The sequence below is a fragment of the Polyodon spathula genome, chromosome 21 (assembly GCF_017654505.1).
Source record: "Polyodon spathula isolate WHYD16114869_AA chromosome 21, ASM1765450v1, whole genome shotgun sequence".
NCBI lineage: Eukaryota > Metazoa > Chordata > Actinopteri > Acipenseriformes > Polyodontidae > Polyodon > Polyodon spathula.
Window position 1 is genome coordinate 7,644,875 of NC_054554.1, and position 24,415 is coordinate 7,669,289.

General features: G+C 39.8%; 1 protein-coding gene across 1 annotated transcript; it reads right to left on the reverse strand.

The window, feature by feature from the left end:
- Positions 1–940: 940 nt before the first annotated feature.
- On the reverse strand, positions 941–23,981 carry dhx38 (DEAH (Asp-Glu-Ala-His) box polypeptide 38). The gene is given in 28 exon segments (XM_041221649.1): positions 941–1,991; positions 4,636–4,757; positions 7,801–7,896; positions 8,460–8,585; positions 9,014–9,148; positions 9,283–9,335; positions 9,338–9,449; positions 10,124–10,278; positions 11,316–11,524; positions 12,555–12,667; positions 12,907–13,014; positions 13,368–13,484; positions 13,661–13,771; positions 14,026–14,166; positions 14,770–14,955; positions 15,562–15,748; positions 15,905–16,042; positions 16,482–16,600; positions 16,811–16,918; positions 17,218–17,379; positions 17,511–17,666; positions 19,865–19,941; positions 20,162–20,280; positions 20,522–20,693; positions 21,215–21,349; positions 21,861–22,048; positions 22,448–23,072; positions 23,839–23,981. Coding segments are annotated over 27 exon segments (3,753 nt in total). The 5' UTR covers positions 22,771–23,072; positions 23,839–23,981; the 3' UTR covers positions 941–1,906.
- Positions 23,982–24,415: the final 434 nt, after the last annotated feature.

Consider the following 24,415-nt stretch of genomic DNA (forward strand, 5'->3'; position numbering starts at 1 on the left):
CTGATTCTTCAGTGCTGCGCACAACTCTTGAGCAAAGCAGTGAAACAGGAAACACAGGCAAGCCTGTCATTTCAGTTTTTTTGCCTTTAAACAGCTTTGAAAATTACGATTTAAATACAACTGTACGGATTTCCAGTGTACATTAAAACATCACTCACATTTAGTTATTCATTTATGTATGGTATTCACTTTTATGTACCAAGTTGAAACTAAACAACAGTACTGAAAATAGACACTACTTGGTGCAGCAACAGACTGACGGTATCAGAAATAAGACGATTCATGTGGCAGAGGAAATTGCTTGAGGTATCAGAATAATATTTTAATGCTGGCACTATTGAAACAGCCTAAACAGTTAACTTTGATGCAAAGACATTTTACTCAGGTTTTCTTACCAGCTCTAGATCTCCACAAAGTGAATTTAACAAAGGTTGTTCGTATACTTGTTCATAAGTTGTCATTGTCAACAACATTGAAAAGGAGATGTAGCAGTGGGTATGTCAATATTTATTCAGCTCAATAGTTGTTTTAAAGTAACACTATATAGCCCTGAAACTGACTGACAAAAGTGTTCTTTTAAAATATGAATGCCACTCAAGCAGTGTGCACTTCTACTTACTGTTTTTCCTCTCATTAGAAACACCAAACATTTTACCTGCAATGCTTACATGAGATGAGCATTACTAGAAAACACATCATACTTTACCAGCACAGGAAAAGGTCAGTGCTGAGGTAAAACCAAGTCGAGTAAAGATACATTTTGGATACTGTCTTGAGTGTAAGGTTTAGATTCAGCTCAGCTGTTCAAACTAAATACAGAAATATTTCTCTCACATAAAATATACCGACCTATCCCAAGGCTTATACACCCTGCCTTCACTTTCTTACTAAAATTACCAAAAAAAAAAAAAAAAAAAAAAAAACACAACACACAGCAAAGTTCATCTACTGATCCACTTTACTAGAGGAGACAGACCCAGAATTGTATGGTAACAGTTCAATACATGGGCTTTAGCACATGGCAAGCTTTATAAGGGCAAAATAAAAACACATGGCCACTGTTGAGAATATAGATAGCCTTTGCTGTTCCCTATATCAATATAGATATAGATAGCCTTTGTTGTTCCCTATAAAAAAAAAAAATAAATAAATAAAATAAAAAAATGTTTAAAAAAAAAAACCTCAAGAATAAGACAACCTGGAAAGTGTAGGTATTGGTTCTCTGACTCGCTGCTAATAAACACGTTTAGATTGTTTGCTTTGACCAGGAATAACATGGTCTTTAAAACAGTAAAAATCACAACAGACCTCCAGATAATTCCCAATTGAAAGGATCACAGTCTATATGGAGAGTTGGTCTTTTAAACAAGCTGGTTTGCAGGATGGAGTTTAATGTACTTAAAACGACACAGTAAGACATTTCTTCTAAACGATCTCGGGTGTACCACAGGTTAAAGCCACTCTGATCCCAACTTATCCACGTCTGCTGGACTGGGTCCCAAATACTCCACTAAAGAAACAAGGCAACAGATTGAACAGCACTGGTTTGTTCCAAAGCAGGGGCCAGGGGATAAAACTCTAACTCTCTCACACACACACAAAAAGTCTGGGTTGTATGTTTTTTCTCTTGGCAGGCTCTTCATCTCTGATACATGTACTCCCTCTGGTGGACTGTTCATGAAACTGCTTTTGGAAAACTAGTTGCTTTGTGTGTCAATTCACTGTTTAAAAACAAAGTTACAAAATGCTTTTTTTTTTTTTTTTTCCCTAATAGTACCCGGAAATAAACCCTGACATCATCTTTACCAAGGTGAAGGTTTTGCAAATTATTTGTAATTTTCTTTTTTTTTTTTATTGTAATGTTACATAATGAGTTCAGGAGTAAAGAAGATTTTCAAGTACAAATTTAAAGTCCAAATCTTGCCGGTGTTCGTCTTGGTGTCATGAGGGCAGCTTGTTCTTTTCTCCCTGGTGTGCAGATCTTAACTGACCTGTAAAATAAATATATACATAAAAACAGGATGGAAACAATAAACTAGATGGGATTAGACTGCAGTCCTGGCACTAAGGAAACACAAACCACAAAGAATCCCTCCCTGCCCCTCATATTTCACTGTATTTGAAATCCCCTTCCTGCATAATAGGGAAACATTGTACATTTAAAAAACTGTTAACAGAATTTATAGCATACAAATTCAGATGGTTATTTAAAATTGAGAAAAAAAAGCTAAAACCTCTAGCTTTTGTCATCAGTATATAATCAATAACAACATTACAAAAAGCAAGCTGATGTAGGAGTAACAGGTAGGTTTTACAAAAGAGACATAGTATAAAGTATAATAAAATAAACATGCAGCCGAATTCCTAGCTGCATGGTGGACTTGCACTATGACTATGCTCCACAATAAACCCTCAGCTTAAAAGCTAATTGACAATATATGTGTAGCTCTGCTTCACAGAATTACCATCACTGCTTAACCTGGCCTAATTAGCCTTAACCCTACGTGATAGCTTAATCAAAAACAAACAAACAAAGACATTAAAACCGTTTTCCCACGCTCTGTTCTGTGAACTGCAGTGTAGAGAACAGTGCAGACAGTACAACCAATCATGTTTAATTACAGCTCTACGACACATCACTCTTACAGCTTGGCTTCACGATGCAATCCCACCAGGCAGCTACGAATTAGGCTGCATCTTAATTTGCCTCAGTTTATTTTATTATATATATTCTATCAATGATTGAACCTTCTTTATGGGATCGCTGGTGTAGAATCAGCTACCCAAGGGTCTCGTTTTCGTGTAAGTTATTATACACAGTTGACTATAGGGTACCTGACCTCACCAAAGTATTTTCAATTTCCTTTTTTAAAGGATCTGTGCTATTAAGGGCCTGACACGCAAGCAAGAATAAAGGGATCATCATCTAAAAAGCTATCCAACTGCAAAAGCAGCCAACTGACTGACAAAAAACATTAAAAAAAACACAGATTAAAAATACCCCAACCCAGTTCAATATCTGTAAAGAAATGTTGACATAACAGCTTTCAAAGAGAGGGGGCAAAATCGACCAAATTGTTAACCAAGCAATTTCTACAATCAAAACACATCTATCACTCATCAGCAATCACACCGACTCTAGATTAGTGTTTTATAATGAACACCTTGGATGGGCAAGATTATTCCATCATTATCCTGACAGGAATAAGAGACAGGGTCAACTGCTGATATTAAATTATTAGAAAACCAATCTTTCATTTAGGGTTAAATTTGTACACCACACTGTTATTGCACAATAGCATGTTCTGGGTTCTCTGGCTCATTTATCCATCAAAAGTAAAAGAGCAATCTGCAAACCCTAACCTCCACTTTTAGCAACAGGATTCAAATAGATAAATGACAGCGTGCAGTATCTGAAACGCACCCTGAAGGTATTGGAAATACAGGATTTCAGAAAGTACAACAGGTTAAAGTGCAATGAAATGTCATATTGTGCCCTGCTAGTCAGCGACAAAGACTAAAATGTTACTTCAGCTTTACAATGAAAATATCAACGATCTGTATTTACTATTAAGAAATAAAAGACCAACCACTTTGAGAAAGGGGCATTCCCTTAAGCAATGAAGGAGCTGGACAAATCAATGTATAACCTCCCACTGCTGCATGTAATCAAAGCATGCCGCTTTTTTTTTTTTTTTTTTTTTTTTTTTTTTACAGGAGAAACTTGTCTTATCAACCAATCTGACGAGTGCACAGCTGACTAACATTAGTCCAATGAGTTATATTTTAGGGTAAACTCAATCGTGACACAGCAGTGTTTTACAAATATGAATTTGTTAAAAAAATAAATAAATAAATAAATAAAGAAAAATAAAGAAAAATCAGGCCACACCTAGACCTTGACATGGACTTAGTTTTGAAATACCAGACTTCATGATCCCATCTCCAGTGTGTGCAGAAAGCTCTTAAATGTCTTCAAAATGTGTTGTAATAAAGTGTTGAACAGCACTGACACCGAATCAGACATTTACATGACAACAGGACATGCTAGAGTACAGAAAGGAACAGAACGTATTAATTATCACATTTCAAAGTCACAGAAATCCAAGTCCTAATCCCCCTGCTTCAATGAGATTATTGTCGAGATGTCTGACACGCAGGCTGGCAGACAAAGGTTCTAATACACAGATAAATTAGTTGATTAATTAATAATGAAAATATTTTTTCGAAACCCGCCTCGTCTTTGTGAAACTAGAAGCTGTGTGCTGAATTAATTTTTTAGTTTAATTTAAAAATTAAAGCAAGCTTTTTTTCTTCAAGAAATTTCAATTGCTACAGTAATAGGGGTCAGCCAGGGGTCAATATCATTTCTTTTGCTTTTGGCTCAGGGGAAGAGAGGGGAGGAGAGCTTGTCTCATATGGCAGGAGGGGGAAGGGGGAGAAAGAAAGAAAGAAGAATCCATTCGTGCAGCACAGTATATGGTCATGCGCCACCATCAAGGAATCATAGTGTTTCTTCTCAAATGTCTGCGGTTCATTTCCCTTGCACAAAACTACAAGGCGTTTTCTGTAAAACCTTACTGGTAAAAGTAATGTTTTTTTATTATGCAGAACAAATGGGTGCTCCTTCCCTACCTCACGCTGCCCAGGTTACTCTTCCTCTCCTGCTCTTCTCTCCGGGACCTCAGCTGCTGCTCAGCCAGGGACATCTCCTCCTCCATGGCCGATATCTCCTCCTTCGCTCGCCGGCGGTTCTCCTGCAGGGGGCAGTGCAGGGACAGAGAGACATAAGTCAGAGTATAGGAGAGAATGCCATTCCAGTGACAGCAAATGACCTGCAGCTGAATCAAAGTCCAGGTTTAAATGCAACCATCTTAAATGGTTTATTAATGTGTGTGCATATCAGAAAAGAACTTGTTTCCAAGGATACTCCAAACCCAATCAAAGGCACCAGCAAGATTCTTAACACTAGAACTGCCATGCAGGTCAGTTTGACCCATTTTTGCATTTAAAATGTTAATTACTCTTCCGTTGTAAATTTAATACGTATGTCTGTTTTTGACTTTTCCTAAATATATGAATTAAATATCCTAACCTTGTTCGACACGCAGAATCACAAAAATGATAAAGTTATAAACAGTTCTACCTAGAACCGCCACAGCAAACAAGACACACGCCTCCTCCTCCTAGCACACTTTTTTTTTTTTTATTTCAAGCCTTTCTTTGTTTGTAGACTGACTACGAGACTGAGACTGCTAAGATTGTGGATATGTCAAGATGCCAACTCAATAAAAGCCTAGTTGCTTATTTTTCAATGTACCTGGGAGATAACAATCCTTTGATTTGTTATAGAGCTGCAACTGGGAATATATCAGAAGGAAATGTTTAATCTTGAAAGTAGTCATTTTGGATTGGAATAGGGCAAGCTGCACTCAGATGCATATATCAAACTGAAATGACAGGTAGGATAACAACTTATGTGCCGAATATGAAACGTATGTTATACACCACCTACTCGATAAATCGCGGGTGTCCAATATAAATCTGCTATATATCGAGGGCCGCGATATTGCAAGAGACCCATAGAAAAATAAATAGGCTAATAACAAATACTGTACAACCACTCCCTCATTTTCTCTGGTGCGTCAGGGTCCAGTATAAATCCTCTACTTTCTCATTTTTCATGTAAAAAGCAGCACAGCATTCTAATTTGTACAGACAAGGGTAACTGCTTCTCATCAACTTCAGTCTCCAATTAATTTAATGCATCTTCCTCTCATTTCTCAAATGCACAAACCCGCTGCATTGAAATAACACAGTGTAACACTTTTTTTTTTTTTTGTTCCTGGGTAGTAAGTGTTATTTCCTAATTGATTATGCCTCAAACGTATAGAAAATGGCTATTATTCCCCACAAACTTTGCTTTTGTGACCAGGACAGTGATATTTAAAAATATCACTATTTCCAATGGGAAAACAGGCAAATGTGTGTCTTTTCGTTCACATAAAGTCAGAAAAAAACAACATATGAATCCAAATTAACATGTATTTATACTAAAGTAATACAAAAATAAGATTTAAGAAGTTTTAAGAAAGTTAAAAGAAGATTTAGAAGTGAGTAGTTTTGCGAGAGTTACGATTATACTGTATTTACCAGGAACAAAAATTGTGTTACATAGTGTAATCCATTCCCAACAACATAGGTGGCTGGTTGCTGCCTTGTGGCTTTTGCTAGTGAATTGCTGCCAGACATGAACACCTCATTGGCGAAAATAAAAACATCTCCAGCAAGTAGATACTTTGCTTTGTGTTATTATGCAATACGTGTGTATGCAATAACAGTACAATATTAATACTTTAATTATTTTCTATATTGTTGTTTGTGATGTGCAGTACTAAATAAAACAAATAGTCATTCTAACTGCTTATGTATATTACAGCTAAGGCATACACAGTTAGACAGTAAAAATGGCGAGCCAACTCCAGGACCGCGATATATCGGAATCCACAGTATAGCGAGGGGCGGATGTATATTTCTTTTTTTTATATATTATTTTCAGAAAAAAAAAATAATAATTTTGGTTTTAGGAGTACAATGCAGCCGTCATATTGGAAGTAGTGTTATATTTTCTTTTTATGTAGTATTAGAAACAAAGACACCTGTACACGGCTGTATGTACATACCCCGTTTCTTTTGAAATGTATATTTTATTATATTTTTTCACGGTTTGTAGTTGTACTGTATATGCGCTCATTTTGAAAATAAAGCCTTTTATGTTTAACTTGCTATTTAAATACAGTATTTCTGCGATGCAAACGTTAGATATGATGTTCATGAATAAAATGTTTCAGTTGTATCCGATAGTATTTTCATAACAAAGAAGTTTAAAAACGTACGGGTCAAAGTGAGCCATGTGGCTGTTCTAGGTAGTTCGAAAATCCGGCAGTTCTAGTGTTAACCCTTTGCGGTCCTATGTTGGACCAGGTCCAACATTACAAATTTTCCCTTTCCAGTCCGGTATCATCAAAAAGACGTAAAACACAAGTCTCTAGTCGTTTTTTTCTCCGGAAACAGCAGAGAAAACGTTTCAATGGCCAAGTGAGACCGATAGGAGCCAAATGAAAAAAAAAAAAGGGGCATATCTGAGCAATAGAGCTAGCAGCTGCACCACATAGGTAAAACGGACACAAACAAAAGAGATAGCTGCTTCCGCATCTGGCACTCAGAGAACGTCACGGACATTTGCAGAGCTTTTTGAAATGTTATAGACATAAAATAATGACTTGGATTGCATTACTGAGTTCGGTGATAAAACGAGTGACCAGGAGAGGATTTATCAGTATGCACGTCTATAAAGAGGTATGTGAAAAAAACAGTGAACGTGGGGTGGGGCATGGCTGGAGATGCAGTACTGAGTGTCCTTTTGGACTTCAGTGCCTTTTAAACCCGTTTTACTCTGAAAAAAAAATATTTTAAACATAAATTGAACCTGACACGCCTGACAAGCGCTGAATAAATGGACCACTAAGGGGTAAAGCACCTAAAACCCTAGGGAGTAGTGCAATTAACAATTAGATTGCACCTCACAGAATTAGATCCCTTTAGGATAGGCAAATGATGCGAAAGCAAGGGACGAGCCTCGAAGGGGCTTAACAGACTCTTCCCATCCACATTTTATTGAGGGAGTATCTGACTAAGAGAAATTGACAGGGTCTCAGACATAGACTTAGATCTAACTGAAAATCTTAATTACTTGCGTTCTCCAAGTCATCTCCTTCCCTAATGGGTTAAAACGGTTACCTGTCTGCTCTTGTTGGCTTGTTTGACGCTGTAGAACATGGGCCCCAGCTCAGCCAGCCACTCCCCGTCGACAGAGGAGACACACTGCATGTACTCCTGCGGGAGGCAAAGACACAGACACATCAGGGTCACGCAGTAACAACAAACAGGACGACAAACAGCAAGTGCACTTCACTAGGTAGGAATGGATAGGAGGGATACAGATACTACTGGAGACTCAGCAACTATCACAAAAATGTCAACATTTCAAAAATCAGCCAATTAAGATTCTCTGTATTTTAGTCAAATTCACTTACCTTTACGCTGTTGTATAATACTATTACATTTTATACAAACCATAAAGATTAAAAAACAAATTACACAAAATCAATTTTAGCAAAGTTAACTGCAGCTTTCCTCTTTAAGCAAGTGAGCAACCAGTCAATATAGTGCAGTGACCATTTGTCCCTATTTAAAGCATTTAATCCAGTGTGCAAATTACAGGAAAATGTTTAAAGGGGAACCGCTCATGTTTTTCTTTTTTTGTAACACTACTAGCATGTTTTCATATACAATTGTGAAAATTGCACTGCAGAGTGAAAGCAATACTTGGCTGCTTAAGAGTTCTGAAAATAGACCTTTGTAATGAGAAATGGTTTGCGTCTGTGTTGTAACCCTACCTTTGTGGTCATGACGAGCTCATGGTAGACAATGTAATCCGGTGTGTACCCCATTCCGAAGAGAGAGCTGGTGGGGTGCAGGTGACAGGGCATCCCCGTCCGCACGTTCACATACTCCCCGATACCCTGCAGAGAACACGCACAGGCACATATTATTAGACACGAATGGGAATAACAGTTTGATCCATTCCTGGTTTTACTACGAGTCAAATAAGACACACCACAGCTTGTTATATACAGACGGTGGCTAATCAAGCTTGTACTAAAACTTGGAATGGGTGAAACTGACATGCAACAGGAGTGTTATTTCCATCACTGTTAGAGATCATTGACCTGAAAACTTTAAAAAAAAATAGACAAAAGAGGTCATACATGACACATTGCATGCTTATATATTCACTAATCACCTGAATACCTTCATCCCTAATCCCTCTACAAATAGACCCTTATGGAAAGACCTACATCTTTGTAACCGCCTATAGCCTATTTTACCACACCTGCACCGTGTTCTTATCTGGGACAGTTGCCTCCCCTTCACTAACTAGAGCCAGTACCTTGAGTTTGGCAGCCTGGTGGAAGTAGGCAGCACAGATGCACTTCCTAATGACGTCCCAGTCCGACCCACAGGACACTAGACTGAGCCTCTGCTGGACCATGATATCCTTGAGCTGGGCCCGAACCTCACGAACCTGGGGAGGCAGAAACACAGTGAAAACCAACACACACACACACACAACCTCCTCCTCTGGGACGAACAAAGTGCTTATTACACAAGACTGTGGAGTAGCTGCGCCCTGACGTAGGGGGGGTGGGTGGGTGGAACCTTCCTTACTTCCTCATGGCCGTGGCATGTATGAGTAACGTGGTCATTGCACAGATAGTGGAGTAGTTGTTGTTCTTCCACTGCAGGTACACGTTCAGGTAGGTCAGGTGATCACTCTCAGGGACTGCAAACTTCTCACGCACCTGGTCACTCTCCTCCTCACGGCCCTGAAGACAACAATACAAACTTAGCATTTAAACGCATTACTAAGCACTGCTACAGCTCTTAGTTAACATTACAGGGAAATGTTACCACCAGCTAATAGTCATTTAAAGAAATGTCAAAAAATAATTCATTTATTTATAACATGTTTAAAACATAATCCAGTCTTAGGTATGCACCTATATGAATTTTTGTAGGATTTATTTCCATTTACACTGAAACTAGATAACACTATGTAACACAATTTATGTTCCTGGGTAGTAAGTGTCAATAGTCATTTTTGTATTACTTTAGTATAAATACATGTTAATTTGGATTCATGTTGTTTTTTTCTGACTTTATGTGAACGAAAAGACACACATTTGCCCGTTGTCCCATTGGAAATAGTGATATTTTTAAATATCACTGTCCTGGTCACAAAAGCAAAGTTTGTGGGGAATAATAGCCATTTTCTATACTTTACTCACTTACTACCCAGGAACAAAAAAAAAAAAAAAAAAATTGTTACACGGTGTAATTTTGTTACACGGTGTAATTAGTTTTAGTTGGATTATTGTTTTGCAAAGTAGTGCTAAAATAGTTGATGCTGGTTTTTGTAAGCTTGAATGGCAGCAAAGATGTTTGATCTCAAGTACTACCAGGTAGCTGTTTAAACAAACAAAACTTGTTTATGATGTACCTTTGGCCTGTAGAAGATGGCGGGTACAGACAGCATAGACACAATGATTAAGATGTCGGAGCTGCAGCCCATGTCACATGACACAATGAGCATCTTGGAAAGGGCGGGGTCCAGAGGGAACTCCACCATGAGACGACCAGTCGGGGTCAGTCCCCCTAAGAGAGAAGGTAAAGGACAGTCGAAACACAGAGTTATAAAGCTAGCTAAAACTCTAATCAAATGACAAGAACACATCAGACAAGGCTCGTCTCAAAATCACCAGCTCCTTGTCTTCTTTTCTGTAAATGTTTTGAAAAAAGACCAAATATATAAAAGTTTTGCTTCCTGAGCTACAACTGCACTTAAAAGGGATCATTTATAAACAGTTACTGTTGAAAGCAGTAGTCGTCGTCGTCATCATAGTAGGATGCTATTTGATAGAAATGACAAAGTATTTTCAAAAAGGTAGGGTCTTGTGTCCCTTTACAGCAGAAACTTGATGAACGCACAAAGAGCGGTCTGTTATTGATTTCACAGAAGGGTAATTATGTCAGAATGTACAAAACAAGACAAATTAATTGAAGCCATTAGACAGCATACTGGGCACAGGAGTGTATCAGATATTGTGTATCTGTATAAGTGTGGTTGTAACAAACACCATTAACGTTTTTGGGCTATAACAGTGCTTGTTGCCACATACATGAAAAAGGGCAAAAAAAGATTGATGCAGCCAAGGTAACAACCTATACATTACACACTGCTTTTTCATCTTTTAATTTCTTCCACTTTAGACTAGTTAGTTATACAGGCTGACCTGTTCAGATGTGACCTTCTGGAAATATGTGTCAAACCGCAAATTGCTCTCCTAATCATTAGTTCCACCCATCAGCCCTAGCATAAGTGTAACAAAGAAAGTGCAGTTTGGTAATGTGTGACATACGACCTTGAAATAAAGCTTTTTTTGTATTTGGTTTAATATGTTCTGATAAATATCAGAGAAACAAGCCCTGAGTGGGTTCCCAGTTCCATTATGAGGCTCTGACTTTTTGAACTGTATTCCACTATAGGATGTGTCCGTATTTGACGCATGGTCAAATACTTGCATACTTAGAAGAACTGAAGCGCTGAAGATGTTCTGCACGTGCACTGATGGCTTCCTTTAGATGAAGTGTTAAAATGAACAGGATACAGCAGACAGACTACACTGCAGTACCGGTGTTGTCCAGCGACCCCAGGATCCAGAGCTGGTACATGGAGTTCAGCATGTTGTCCTCAGGTGGGGGGTCCATGAAGTGAAACAGAAGCAGGTCCTGAACCCCCAAGGACTTCAGCAGCAGGACCACATTGGCCAGGTTGGTACGCTGGATCTCTGGGATAGTGGTGGTCAGCATCTCATTCTTGTAAGCACTCTGCGTGTACAGCCTAGGAAAAGAGGGATGGAGCAAATACAAGTAAATGACTTCCATTTAAAAATCACCCCCATTAAAACATTAAAAACTTCTAGAAAGAAAAAACATATGTCAGTTTAAAAATCTTAAAATTGCTGTGTGGTATTGAAAAGTAGCTTTCTGCTAAAAGGTGACATACTGGAGATGTAGAACAAAAGACAATTCCAAGAGTAAAAGGGTTAATCTGAGTAGAAGATTTTTTTTTTTTTTTTTTTGTAGCATGTACTTTCTGTACAAAAAGTACACTTCTGAGAAGCCAAAATTGATTATCCACCGATCTACATCAGTTGTGTCATATTAAAGAAAATGCTCCAGACACATTTGCATGAGGAAAATAACAATTACACATGTATCAGCGCTTCACTATGAACAGAATAATGGGTTTGTTTAGCTTTTGGTCACCTTGGAAGTCTGCAGATCTGACCACCGGCACTCAGCTCAGCAACGAAAGACCCCCTGGAAATATCTTATTTTTACCGTAATAGATTGGATTAAGTCCCATTAAGTGCTCCTTGGAATTTGATTACATTTTATATCTTCCCTTCAAATGCCCCTCAGATTAAAACTCAACAGCTTGCTGATCACAGAAAGGAAATATCAAGGGATAGAAATTACCAAAACAAATTCCTCATTGCAACAAGCAAGCAAGCTACCTTAATAAATAAAATATTTCTTTAATAAAAGACAGTCCAGGTCTTCCAAATGAGGCAGAAAAGTTAAGAGTTCCATATAAAAAACAGTTCAGTTCCATCAATAAAGATTTGAACTTTCATCTGTTTCATCTAGTGTAATGGCACACAATCTTATAATAAAAAGATTTTCTACCCAATTTGAAATGGCCTGTTCAAATGTTTCTCCTCCACTCTAGTGGACTTTTATTCTAAGTTTTACTTTGGAATATCTGAGGAGATGTTCGGAGTTATAATAGACCATAAAACCCAACATCTCCAAAGTAAATAGTTCAATGTATACTAGACAAGGTTTGCCAACGTAGGTGTGTTTACCTGAAGCACTGTCCAGGCCCAGTTCTTCCGGCTCGACCCGATCTCTGATTGGCATTGGCCTGGCTGATGGGGTACACCTGCAGGGCATCCATTCCAATCCGAGGGTTAAACACCTGGAGGCCAGAACACACAACAAGGGGCCATCAACAAAAACCTCACACTTTTTTTGGTTCTATTTTTTCTTTTTGCGAAAATATTATTTTTATTACTATTTGTTTTACATGCGAGTATTATATCATGTGTTGGTCTACAAACAAGTCTATTTCAACATACAGCGGGAGTAGCCAATGCAATTGCATTAGGAGCGACACAGAAACACAGTGCTGGTTTTTTAGAGAAGACACACCCCTACCTTCAGTTTGCAGTAGCCCGAGTCGATGACAAACATGATCCCGTCCACCGTCAGAGATGTCTCAGCGATGTTTGTGGCAACAATACACTTCCGCACACCATCCGGGGCCTACAGACACGAACACAGTCTGTTAAGAAAGGACCCACTGCACCAGAGAGGACATCACTGTGACCTTTTTCCAAGTGGGAAATCTCCTTATGACATCAAATTCCAGATTCAATATCATTTTCTAAAGAAAGAACTAATCAAGTTTCTTTACAATTAAATAAGCAATTCTCTTGAAATATTTTAAATCTGAAGTGTGACACTAATGCATACTGGCACCTCCACTATATCCCTGTTGCTGGGCATATAATAAAAATACAAAAATAAATACAAAAGAGCTGTAAGTACATAGCAAAGGCACAAGACCACTGGAACCAGGCAGGCAGAATGAGTCAGTGAGTGAGCGAGTGATATACCTTCTGGAAGATCTTGGCCTGCAGGTCTGAGGGCAGCTGGGAGTAGATGGGCAGCACTGCCAGCTGGGGAGCACTCTCCAGGTCCTCTAGTCTCTCCACAATCTGATCAGAAGTCACCTGGGGAACAATGGATCAATGGTAAGCCCGCTATTACAAAAACCCACCCACTATTAGCAGCTAGATATAAAAAAAAAAAAAAAAAAGAGAGGACTTACAATACAACATTTTTTGTGGTATTTTTGTTTTTAGTATTTCTGAAAATGATTCCCAAGCAATAATCTGTTCCCCAGTACCTCAATGTCCTCTTGTCCTGGCATGAAGATGAGGATATCGCCAGGCATGCCGCTGAGGTGCACCTGCAGAGCCTGCTTCACTGATGCCTCCACATAGTCCTCCTGAGGTGTCTAAAATAAAGTGCAACAACATACACGTTTTACCAAGGTTATGGGTCAATATCAATTAAACGTTTTATATCATAGCTACAAAGGCCACAAACATCCGTTAACCAGATGGTTCAACTGTTTTTTTCCTTCAGTGGTTATGTTTTGTTGTTTAGTTTTTTTGCGTTACTCATTTAGTCACGTATCCTCTATAGTGCTCACACTTAAGCATTTTAGGGCACTGAACAGTTGCAATGTTTAATCTAATGAAAGTGTACCTTGCTGAACAAGACATCCACAGGGAACGTCCTTCCTGGGATGTGAAAAATTGGGACATTCCCGAAGAACGCAGCAAACTTATCTGAATCCATCGTCGCCGACGTCACTATTAGTTTCAGATCTGAGCGTCTAGCAACGACCTGTAGGAATAAAGGTAAACGGTGAAGACTAAGGAGGAATCTCTCTCCATTCATTACTTTTCATCCCTTGTTTCTACACGCTCACTGCGTCCATCCACTTAGCAAGCCAGACAGCATGCCAGTATTAGTAAGAGTACGAACCAACAGAGAGTTCTGAGATTTCTTTATACCAACTAGAAATTATACGTATTCATCGTACAAGAGCTACAAGTAGTTGTTGAGTGCTTTGGTCAATTATCATAATGTTAAGGTTCATATACATTTAGATTAATTTCTGACCATTAATTTCTGAGCAATTCAAACTAGAGCTGTACAAAATGATTATTTGATTATGCTGTTCAAGTTCCCCTCAGGTGAGGGCCACTGGTATTGATTGGGCTAAAAACCATTCAAAGTGAAATAAGGAATGAAACAGCTGCTTGGATTTGTGTGGCTTGCTGTTCTCCGCAGAATCTAGGAAAAACAGCAATTATCATAAAACAAAGCAGCGGTTTCTTCACTTTTTTCACTTTGAATAGTAAAATTAGCCCAATCATGGCCCCTCACCTGATAGTCAGCACCTCAGCGATCTCTTGCAAAGGTCCATTTATCAAGTGCACACACCTCTCTGAGCAGTCCAAACAGCACGTCTGTGTTGAGTGACCTCTCGTGAGCCTCGTCCATAATAATGGCACTGTAGTGGTCCAAGTCAGACTCACGCAGGGACTCTCTCAGCAGGATTCCGTCTGTCATGTATTTGATAACTGTCTGCTCCGAGGTGCAATCCTCAAAACGGATAGCATAGCCCACCTGCCCAGGGGTAACACACATTGTAAAACACAGGCTCCCACAGCAACAGCAGCTGAAAACAGCACCTCTGTGATGAAGTGTAGGGTAAAAAATAAAAACAACATGGACACTGCAGTGACTTAAATGCTAACGAGCAACTGACTCTGCATCTGTATGCCATTGAATCAGTGCAACTGCTTTCTCGGTCCTGCTGAATGAGAATGTGCCTTAAAAGAAAAACAATTGATAATATATTTCAACTTAAAAAGCAGACATTTAATTTTTAAACCAGACATTTAGTGAGGGAGAGATTCTGGACCAGGAGAACTCTATGTTTATTGTCAGCCTGGATTTTCTGTTTGGAAACAGACACAGCAGACAATTCCAGTTCACATTTTAAAAGCCTTCAGGAAGGGAGATCCTAGCGCCTCTAAATGAAGCTATACGTGCTATTGACAAGAAGGAATACTTGATTCTCATCTTGTAACAGATGCCCGATGCCCTGCTGTGCTGGCCAAACACAGCAAATGCGCAAACAGTGTTTCAATTGGTGTTGCGTATCTCACTTCGGTAGCACAACAGAAAGTCAAGTGGGTTTTAACCTATACAGGTGTTTCTGTGTCTCACCTCCTCTCCGAGGTTGCCCCCGATCTCCTCGCTCACTCTTTTAGCCACACTCATGGCAGCGACTCTTCGTGGCTGTGTACAGCCCACCATGCCATACTGCGTGTAGCCGTCCTCATGAAGATACTGGGTCAACTGAGTAGTCTTTCCACTGCCAGTCTCGCCCACCACAATCACAATACTGTTATCCCTGCAACACAACACGGTTTCCAATGCGATTTCATAGTTTAGAAGAACAGCAATTAAAAGTGTCATTTCTCACAGTAATTGAATTGCTAGGAGGCGGCTATGTGTGTTTATAGCTATTTAATATCGCTACCTTTTTTTTTTCCTCCTTCTCGTTTACCTGATGATATTGAGCAGCTCCTGTCTCACTGCGAAGATAGGCAGGTACTGCCTCTGCTCCAGGAGGGTTTTCTTCTTGGCAAACTCGCTGCTTGCTTCACTCTTCTCTTTCATGTGATCTGCAAACTTCTGCTCCGTCCTGTGGAGGTGGGAAACGCCAGCATAATTTACCATCCAAATCCTACATTACTTAACTGTGGAAATCTCTGGTTTAGTTCTCTAGCTCATTGCCTTGGAATCAGATATGCAACTACAATGTAAGTTATACAAACTGGTTATTTAAATTCATGATTTATTTGATTTATTTTCTAATAAAAGAGCTGTACTTAAAGATGAACTCAATTATGCAGTTACTTTCAAATATAAATATCATTGCTTTTTTTTTTTTTTTTTTTACACTCAAACAAACTTTACAGTTAGTAATTAAAAATTACATTCAAATAAAAAGTATTTGAACATATGTAACTAGAGTTCAACTTAATTCTGAACTTGTTCCTTGGCTATCCAAATTAAGAGAATGTCTAATGAGATGGAAGCTAAACACTTAACACGTGCCCAGGCACTAAGGGCAGCTGTACCTGTAGTCCACAGTGCCGTCTTCACCCACAGGCTTGCCCGGAGTCTCCTCCTCCTTCTTCTCAATGCCCATGATGTCACCCAGCTTGGTGCCAGCCAACTCCCAGTGTTTGTGTTGAGCCTGCAAGGGGAGAGAGGGTACCGGAGGGGCACTAGCTAAAACACTGATAGTGGCAGGCAGTAAAACAACTTTGCATTTTAGCAACCCCCTAGTGCATACGAATATCAATCCAATTGCATTTAAAAAGCAATCTGGAACAATACGCAGTTCTCAGGAGGGAGCAACAGTATATGCTAGCAGCAACAATGCTATTGTCCAATAGAAAAGTACCTTCTTGCGCTCCTTCTGCTCCCGGTGCTTGCGGACAAGCTGGCTGCCCTTGCGCGAAATAATGGCCATGTCCGAGGTGCAGTCCTTCACTGGGATCACTGGCTCCGGCTGCAACCCAGGCAGGGAAACAAAGCACTTAGTGGAACAGCAAGGGGAGAAATGCATTGCTACCTGTATTTCCAGTATTGGGTTCTACTTTAGTTCAGGTCAAGAATCTTGTTTGGCCGTTCCAGACTTATTGCATTCTTGTGGATCAATTTTCTCTGACACTACCTACATTTGTCAATAACTTTAAACAATTGTAAAATCTGTTTGTTTTTTCAACTTAGATTTTCTTCATTCTTTAATGCAGAAAGCAGAAACATTTGTCAACTGGCCCATTACTCTGACGTAGCACCTGTCAATACCTGTTTAGTGAATACGATCCTACCGTCCAGGAACGGTGGGACCAGGTTGTGCACCAGAAGGTGAACTTTGGCTGCGTTGTCCTCCTCAAAGTCTTCATCCACCTCCAGCCGTTGCACCACTCCACTGGTCAGCATGCGGTTGGTCTCCCAGCGCTCATTATCCTGCATGACACACAAAGGGTCTGAACAGTTCATACTTTCAACATGCAATCACAGTAGATGAAATTAACTGCTGCAAAAGGTAATGTTAAAAAAAAAAAAAAAACTGAATGAAGGCTGGCTGGTGGTTTTACCTCGTTGATCTGTCTTTTCTTCGCAGAGATGCGTTTCTGAGTCTGTTTCTGCAGGAGCTGCTCCCTCTTCTTGACGTAGTCCTCAGAGCTTGAGGTCAGGGGGTTGTGGAACTCGTCAAAGCCCTCATCCATCATGTACCAGTCCCGGTCCGCTTGCTGCAAAACAACACAGTGTCAAATCCCATTCTGCTTGCATTTACACAACAAGAGCAAAGGGATACCATCATTCAAACTCCATATATGCATCACTGCAACCTGACACCACACACCCGCTCGCCACCATGCCAAAACAAAACAGCATGCAAAATACATTTCCATCTCCAGTGAGTTAAACATTACATATGACCATGACCGACCTCCGTAGCATATAGAATAGGAATTTGTATTTTAGTCAAAAACAGACCACAGGTTGCTGGTGCAAGTGGCAGTCAAGCAGCGAGCGGCAGTCACTACAGTAAAGAGGTCCAATGATCTGCATTACCATTTGATGAATAATTTCTTGTAACACATCCATGAGAAATTTCATCACATTTGGAAAAGTGGTTCTGCAGGTATTTTTACTTATTAATGTAACTAGTTTTACCAGCAGGGACGGCTTTAGCTAATAAGCGAAGTACGCTAATGCCTAGGACGGCAAAATTCAGAGGGCAGCGAAAAAAAATGCTTAAGGCGCCAACATTCAGAGAGCAACGGGGAAAAAAAAAAATCCAGTTTCAATTATACTGTGATGCCTGGTAAATATATAAAAATGTGTTACAATACTGTATGTTGTTTTTATTTTTAACACCATCAGTTTTGTATGAGTGCAGTGCCTTCTGTCATTCCAAAAACAACCAAGAGGTATTCAGATTTTTCAGATATATCAGGTTATTTGTTTTTTTTTGTTTTTTGTTTTTTACGCAGTCACTGGGTCGTTTGTTCCCTTTTTTCCTGAATGTAAACTTCTAAATCAAAAAAACTAAGTTAAACTTTCAACATGTCAGATGGAAGACGGTGGTTGTCAGGGGCAGAATACCACAAAAGAAAATTAAAAAAAAAAAAAAAAAAAAAAAAAAAAGAAGAGGCTTTTGTAATGAACCAAAAGGGGTCTCTCTTTCAATATTACTCTGTCAGTCAGTGCCCATGGACAGTAGCATCCTGCAGACAGACAGGGATGTTAACCAGCATGGAAACGACGAGGCAATCTGGAGTTATTGCATCTTCACCGACTCAAATGGCATCAGGTATGGAAACGGAGAATCACCAGGATGTAGATATAGAAGATAATTTGCATAGTAAACATGGATGAAAGCACAGCAGAAAGTTACAGCTCAGATGCTGCTGTTTTAAAGGATCCTGCAAAATGGCCTAAAGTGCACTGTACATTGACAATTGTAGAACCGGAACAAGTCAAAGCGTTTAATGTTCCTGAAGACAGCAGCAATAGAAGACTCGCTGATAAAGATTACAGTCGAGTGTTGGCAAACGGAGAGGAAGCAGGTAGGCTGAGGCTGGTTTATTCTATGAGCAAAAACGCAGAATTTTCCTTTTGCTACAAAATCTTTCTGCCAAATGCAAAATTTGCTCTTGCGTCTGACAGGACTCAAGATTGGAAAAATTTACATTCCATTTTAAAACAAGCACGAAAATTCTCCCGATTACCTAGAACTATTCCAAAAACTGGACACATGTAACTACTATTAATGATGCAAATCAACGCATTATTAAAGTGGAAAAGCAACACTGGCAGAATGTCTTGGAGAGACTAATTGCTTTGATAAGTACTGGGCACTCAAAATGTTGCACCGTGGGGGAGATCAGATAAACTGTTCAAGCACAACAATGAAAACTTACTAAAATGTGTCGAACTAATAGGGATGTTTGATGGTGTGATGAAGGAACATTGAGGTGTATCACATCACACGAGATCCACGACCACTACTTGGGCAAGAATATTCAAAATTAGGTCATCTAGTTATTGGCAACGGAGATTAAGGAAATGGTACTGTCGATGCTCAAAACAGCAAAATACTGCTCGTGGTTGTGGACTGCACATCTGAGAAGTAAAATCGAACAAATGACTCTGACAGTTAGATGTGTGTCAGTGAATGAAACCGGCGACAACGTGACAGAAGGTGTAAACATCCAAGAGCATTTTTTGGAATTCACTGAATTAAACAGAAGAAAGTTTACAAAGGTTTGGACTCTACTATTCAATCAGTGGAAGAATGTTCCTGAAGCTGTGAAAAACATAGTGCTGTCTAAACATCCGAGAGCATTTTTTGTTTATAGTTTGCCTGGGGCAGCACAATTTCTAAAGCCGGCACTGTTTACCAGGGCATTCCTCACCCTGTCCCATCTCACACAGCACTTACCTTCTGGTCTTCCTCCCACTGCTGTTTCTCTTCCTCATTATCGAAGGAGATCCCATCTTCACCCTCCTCCTTCCTTCCTGAAAACACAAAGCAGACAGCAGCTTATTGTACAGCATAGTGGTAGCAGAAACTGTCAAACAGCAACAGGATCCTTCATTTGGAAAATGTTGGCAACCACTGAGGATCACCAGAAAAAACAAAGCCATTTTCATTGTAATTTTTTTGCTCTCTCAGCTGATGCATTAATGCATTTCTAAGAAACATAAAATATAACATAAAAGGTGCTGTGAGGTTTACCTTTCCCACGGGAGAGCCGGGGAGTGGCTCCCAGGTGTCTTCTGTCATTGGCCCACTCGTTGTATTTGTAGGAGGGCGTTGGCAGGGGAGTATCATCAGGATATCTGCTCTTCACAGACCTGCAGACAGAGAAGTACAAGCACAGCGAGTCAGATAAAAGTGTGACACAACATCATACACACCCAGTTCTCGCTCTAACACCAGTTCTGGCAAACTGCTGAATGTCATTGTTGACATTTAAAAGCAATTTTTTACCTAACTGCTTTAAATCAGACCGCATAGATTTGTACATGGACTTTACGATCAAAAAATGCTTTAATAGGTCGCCTTAATAAATCCAACAGCTATATATATTTATACCTGTCGCGATCCCTCCTCTCGCTCTCCCGGCCTGATGAGCGCTGGCTCCGCTCTGAACGCTCCGATTCCCGGTGGGAAGAGGCAGGAGAAGGGGATTCCCAATGGGAGCGCCGGGAGCTCGCGTAGCCGCTGTCATCCTCGTCCCAGCTGGAACGAGAGGGTGTTGCACCATCTGCAAGGGAGAGCAGAAAAATAACTCAGAACACCATTTCAGGAAGGAAAAACTTTCAATATGCATCAAACCTTTTTGTGAAAATAAACTACCTCACATGACTGATACATCTGTCATGAGTATTCTGTAATATAAACCGACAGACTCATAAAGGAATGCTATTATGTGCATGTGCTGCTTTGTCAGTTAGTGATACTATTTCACAAGGAACAGACTCAAAAGTGCTGACTCTGTTCTGGAGAAGAGACTTCCACATTCAAGTTCAGTGAAGGACTTAGCTGTGCTAAACAATTACAGAATGGCCTTGTAGTCTTCCAAAACAATTTAATCACCTTGCAGATGAGTCAGTGCCATAAAACCAGGAGTGGTCAAAGTTCAGCTCTGTGTTACAGTCCTGAACAAATTAACCCTGGAGTGAAATTACATTGAGTGCTAATAATAATAATAATAATAATAATAATAAATAATATAACGCTTATAAATGTCCAAAACCACAAGCTTATAAATCAATTATTGCGGACCTTTGGGTCGGTGCCGGGGGCTTTCCGGCTCTTCTCTTCTGCCCCCCTCTCTCTGAGAGCGATCCCGCTCGCTCCGATCTCCTCGCTCCGAGCGCTCTGACCGGCTGCTGCTGCGGTGACCGCGCTCCCGATCGTCTGCCCAGACAAGAAACAAAACCATCATGAAAACAAAACACACCAGCGAGCAGGGCTTCTCAAACAACACTGAACTCTAAAAGGTTGCTGCTGTGTTGAATTGGCCCAGACAAAAATCACATCCATAGCAAAACATTAATTCATAAAAAATGACTATTTTGATTCAGTAAGAAGTGATCGAAAAGTGACCACAATAAATTCTACACATCCACTTTCTTATAATGCTTCTCCCCTCCCCCACCGGAAACACCTAATGTTTTACTGACTCCAGGGAGTACATATTACTATACAGTTCATTTGCCACTTTACTAAAGTCACTTTTGTTGAAAGACAGTTCTGAACCGGACACAACGTCCTTGATTTTTTTAGGGTTGCTGAGCAAGTCGCTTGACTGCGATTGTCATGGGTTAGTAACTCGGTTGTCTGTGTTCCTCTTAAAAAGTCAGTGAGTGCATCAGACACCAATGCCCATCAGACTCCCTGGAACTTGTAAAGATTTATTACCCAATACCTCTCTGACTCCGTCGGTCCCGGTCTCTGTCTCGGTCCCGGTCCCTCTCTCGTTTCTTGTCCTCCTTCGAAGAGGCGTACACTCCGTGCTCCCGACGGTCCCTCTCTCTCTGCTGGTGTTTCCGCCGGAACTCCTCGCTGACCCCTCCTGGATTTGAGGGTGTCTCCGACCCAGTCATGCGGTACTTCCTTGAACACATGGAAAAGATTGCAAACCTCCCGTACATCTCTCAGAAGAGCAATCCACTGAGAAGGATCAAGTTGGCTAATGTTGGGTACTGTGGACAATTAACCCAACATTAAAATAAGAAAACATGTTTTGTATTTGTTGAGACTCCAACTGCATATAGATATTAATATCATGAAAAAGTAGATTCCCTTGACCTACATCCACAAGATGCACAAACATGTACAGTACAGATTGTAATACTCTCAATAACTAATAGCTCCCTTAACTTCAAAGAGCAACTGCTATTTAATAGATGTTAAACAAGAAAGTGTCAATACTGACGAGAAACAGGTCTATAATTCCCTATGTGGGTTTTTTTGGTTAAAGATAATTGTATCCCCGATGATGGTCTCACTTACCTCTCTTTCTTGCTGGCACCCGCCTCCTTCTCGGCGCTCTCCTCATCTGAACCAGAGTCGTCGCGACCCTCCTCCCAGTCCTGGTAGGAGGACACCTTGGATTTCTTCTTTTCCTTCTCCTCATCCTCTTGCTTCTCCTTGTCCTCGCGCTCCTTGCGTTTCTGTGCTGCCAGCAGGTCCAGGCCCAGGAGGGAGGTGCGGGGTGTGGGGGCTCGGAACACGTGCTGCTCCGGCGCTGCGCTTTTCTTGCACACAATCAGTCCACCCACCTCCTTGGTCGGGTCACTGCCCTCCAGCCGGTGCAGCGAAGCATCAACGTCCATCCTCAAAACCAGCTCAGCACTTGACACAGTTTAAAGTAACAGCCAAGCCTTGACAGCACACAGCCCTTAAGCTTTCTGATCTTGGGAGGGGTATGCAGATAACAATCTAGCCAAGTGCCAAAGCCAATATTAAAAACACAACTTTAGATATTGTAGCTCAGAATTCCTACGATCTCCAGATATATACTTTGATATTCAGGTAAGGTCTTCACCCAGCATTTTATATACTTTAAGATCCAGATCTTTTTCCAACCCAGGTCATATGCAGTACACCTTCAAAACAACTCGTCTGGGGTGCAGGTCTATAAAACAAAAGGGTAAATATATTATCTATTAAATTCGCTGTCATTAAAACTGTAGGTACACAAGCCTAAATATAACTAGTTAAATCATTACAGGCAGCACGAGATTTCTGCATTGTCAAGCTATTTTTGAAACGCTAGTAACATTTAATAGGAAACACCTGTAGATTTATTTAAACATAGTATAACATCATTTCTAGCTAAATAGGCAATATGGCATTATAGCTGATGAAGGACTCATGTTCGAAACGTCCTAAAAATGTTTTTTATTTATGCTGTACTTTGTGCAACTTTGCTGTTACTTTAACTTGTTATTGTTTATTTTTACTATTCCACGGTGCATTTCATTGTAGGTAATATATTATATATAATGATTATATATATATATATATATATATATATATATATATATATATACACACACACACACACACACACACACACACACACACACACACACACCGGTACGGTGCACTACACATTTTAGTTTATAAACCTGCGACACAACAATTATGAGATCGATGTAAGACATTTACTGTAAAAAAAAAAATCTTATTACTATAGTGAGTGATTAAGTCCAACGCCGTTTATAAAAACAGTTGGTTGCTGAAACAAAATAAATTCGTCCCAATATTAACACTCTGTTAAGACAGGTGGCCTCGCTCTTTCCTGGCAAAACAATATCCCTTTGCACGCCAGCGAACGAACTCTGACGACTACTATGACTAACTGCAGACATTGAATAAAAATAAAATAAAAATCTTACTTTAGTACAGCGGAATAACGAGGGAAGTCAGCTTCGTAAAATTCTGAACTGTGTCTCGCTCTCACACCCCTCGTTTCTTTACTGTTTTAATCCACTGAAAACGACTTCAGAGCGCAGCCATTTCTATCCCAGAATCCCCGCATTCAATAACCAACTTTATTAGTCAACCGAAAGCAAGACAAATGACATTGAAAAGGAAGGGGAGTTGCCTATCGTAACAATCGCTGCGACATTTTCTTCCTGTTTGCTGGCAAAAAACGAGTCACCTTGATAAAATAACTAAATGCAAAAAAATACTATATATATATATATATATATATATATATATAATATATATATATGTATATGGTGATTATTGTTAAAGAGGGAATTGGTTTATATAGTTATACCAAGAATTGGTGGACAAAATGGGAAATTAACTAGTCTCTGTATTAATAGCTCTGTATTAATAGATTCCATTTGAATCTCCATTGCTCAATGTGAAATACTGGATCAAATCTCACAATTATCTTTTATATTCTGTGAGAACTTTGTCATCAATATTTTAGGAGACAAAATCCATATCAATTTTTTGATA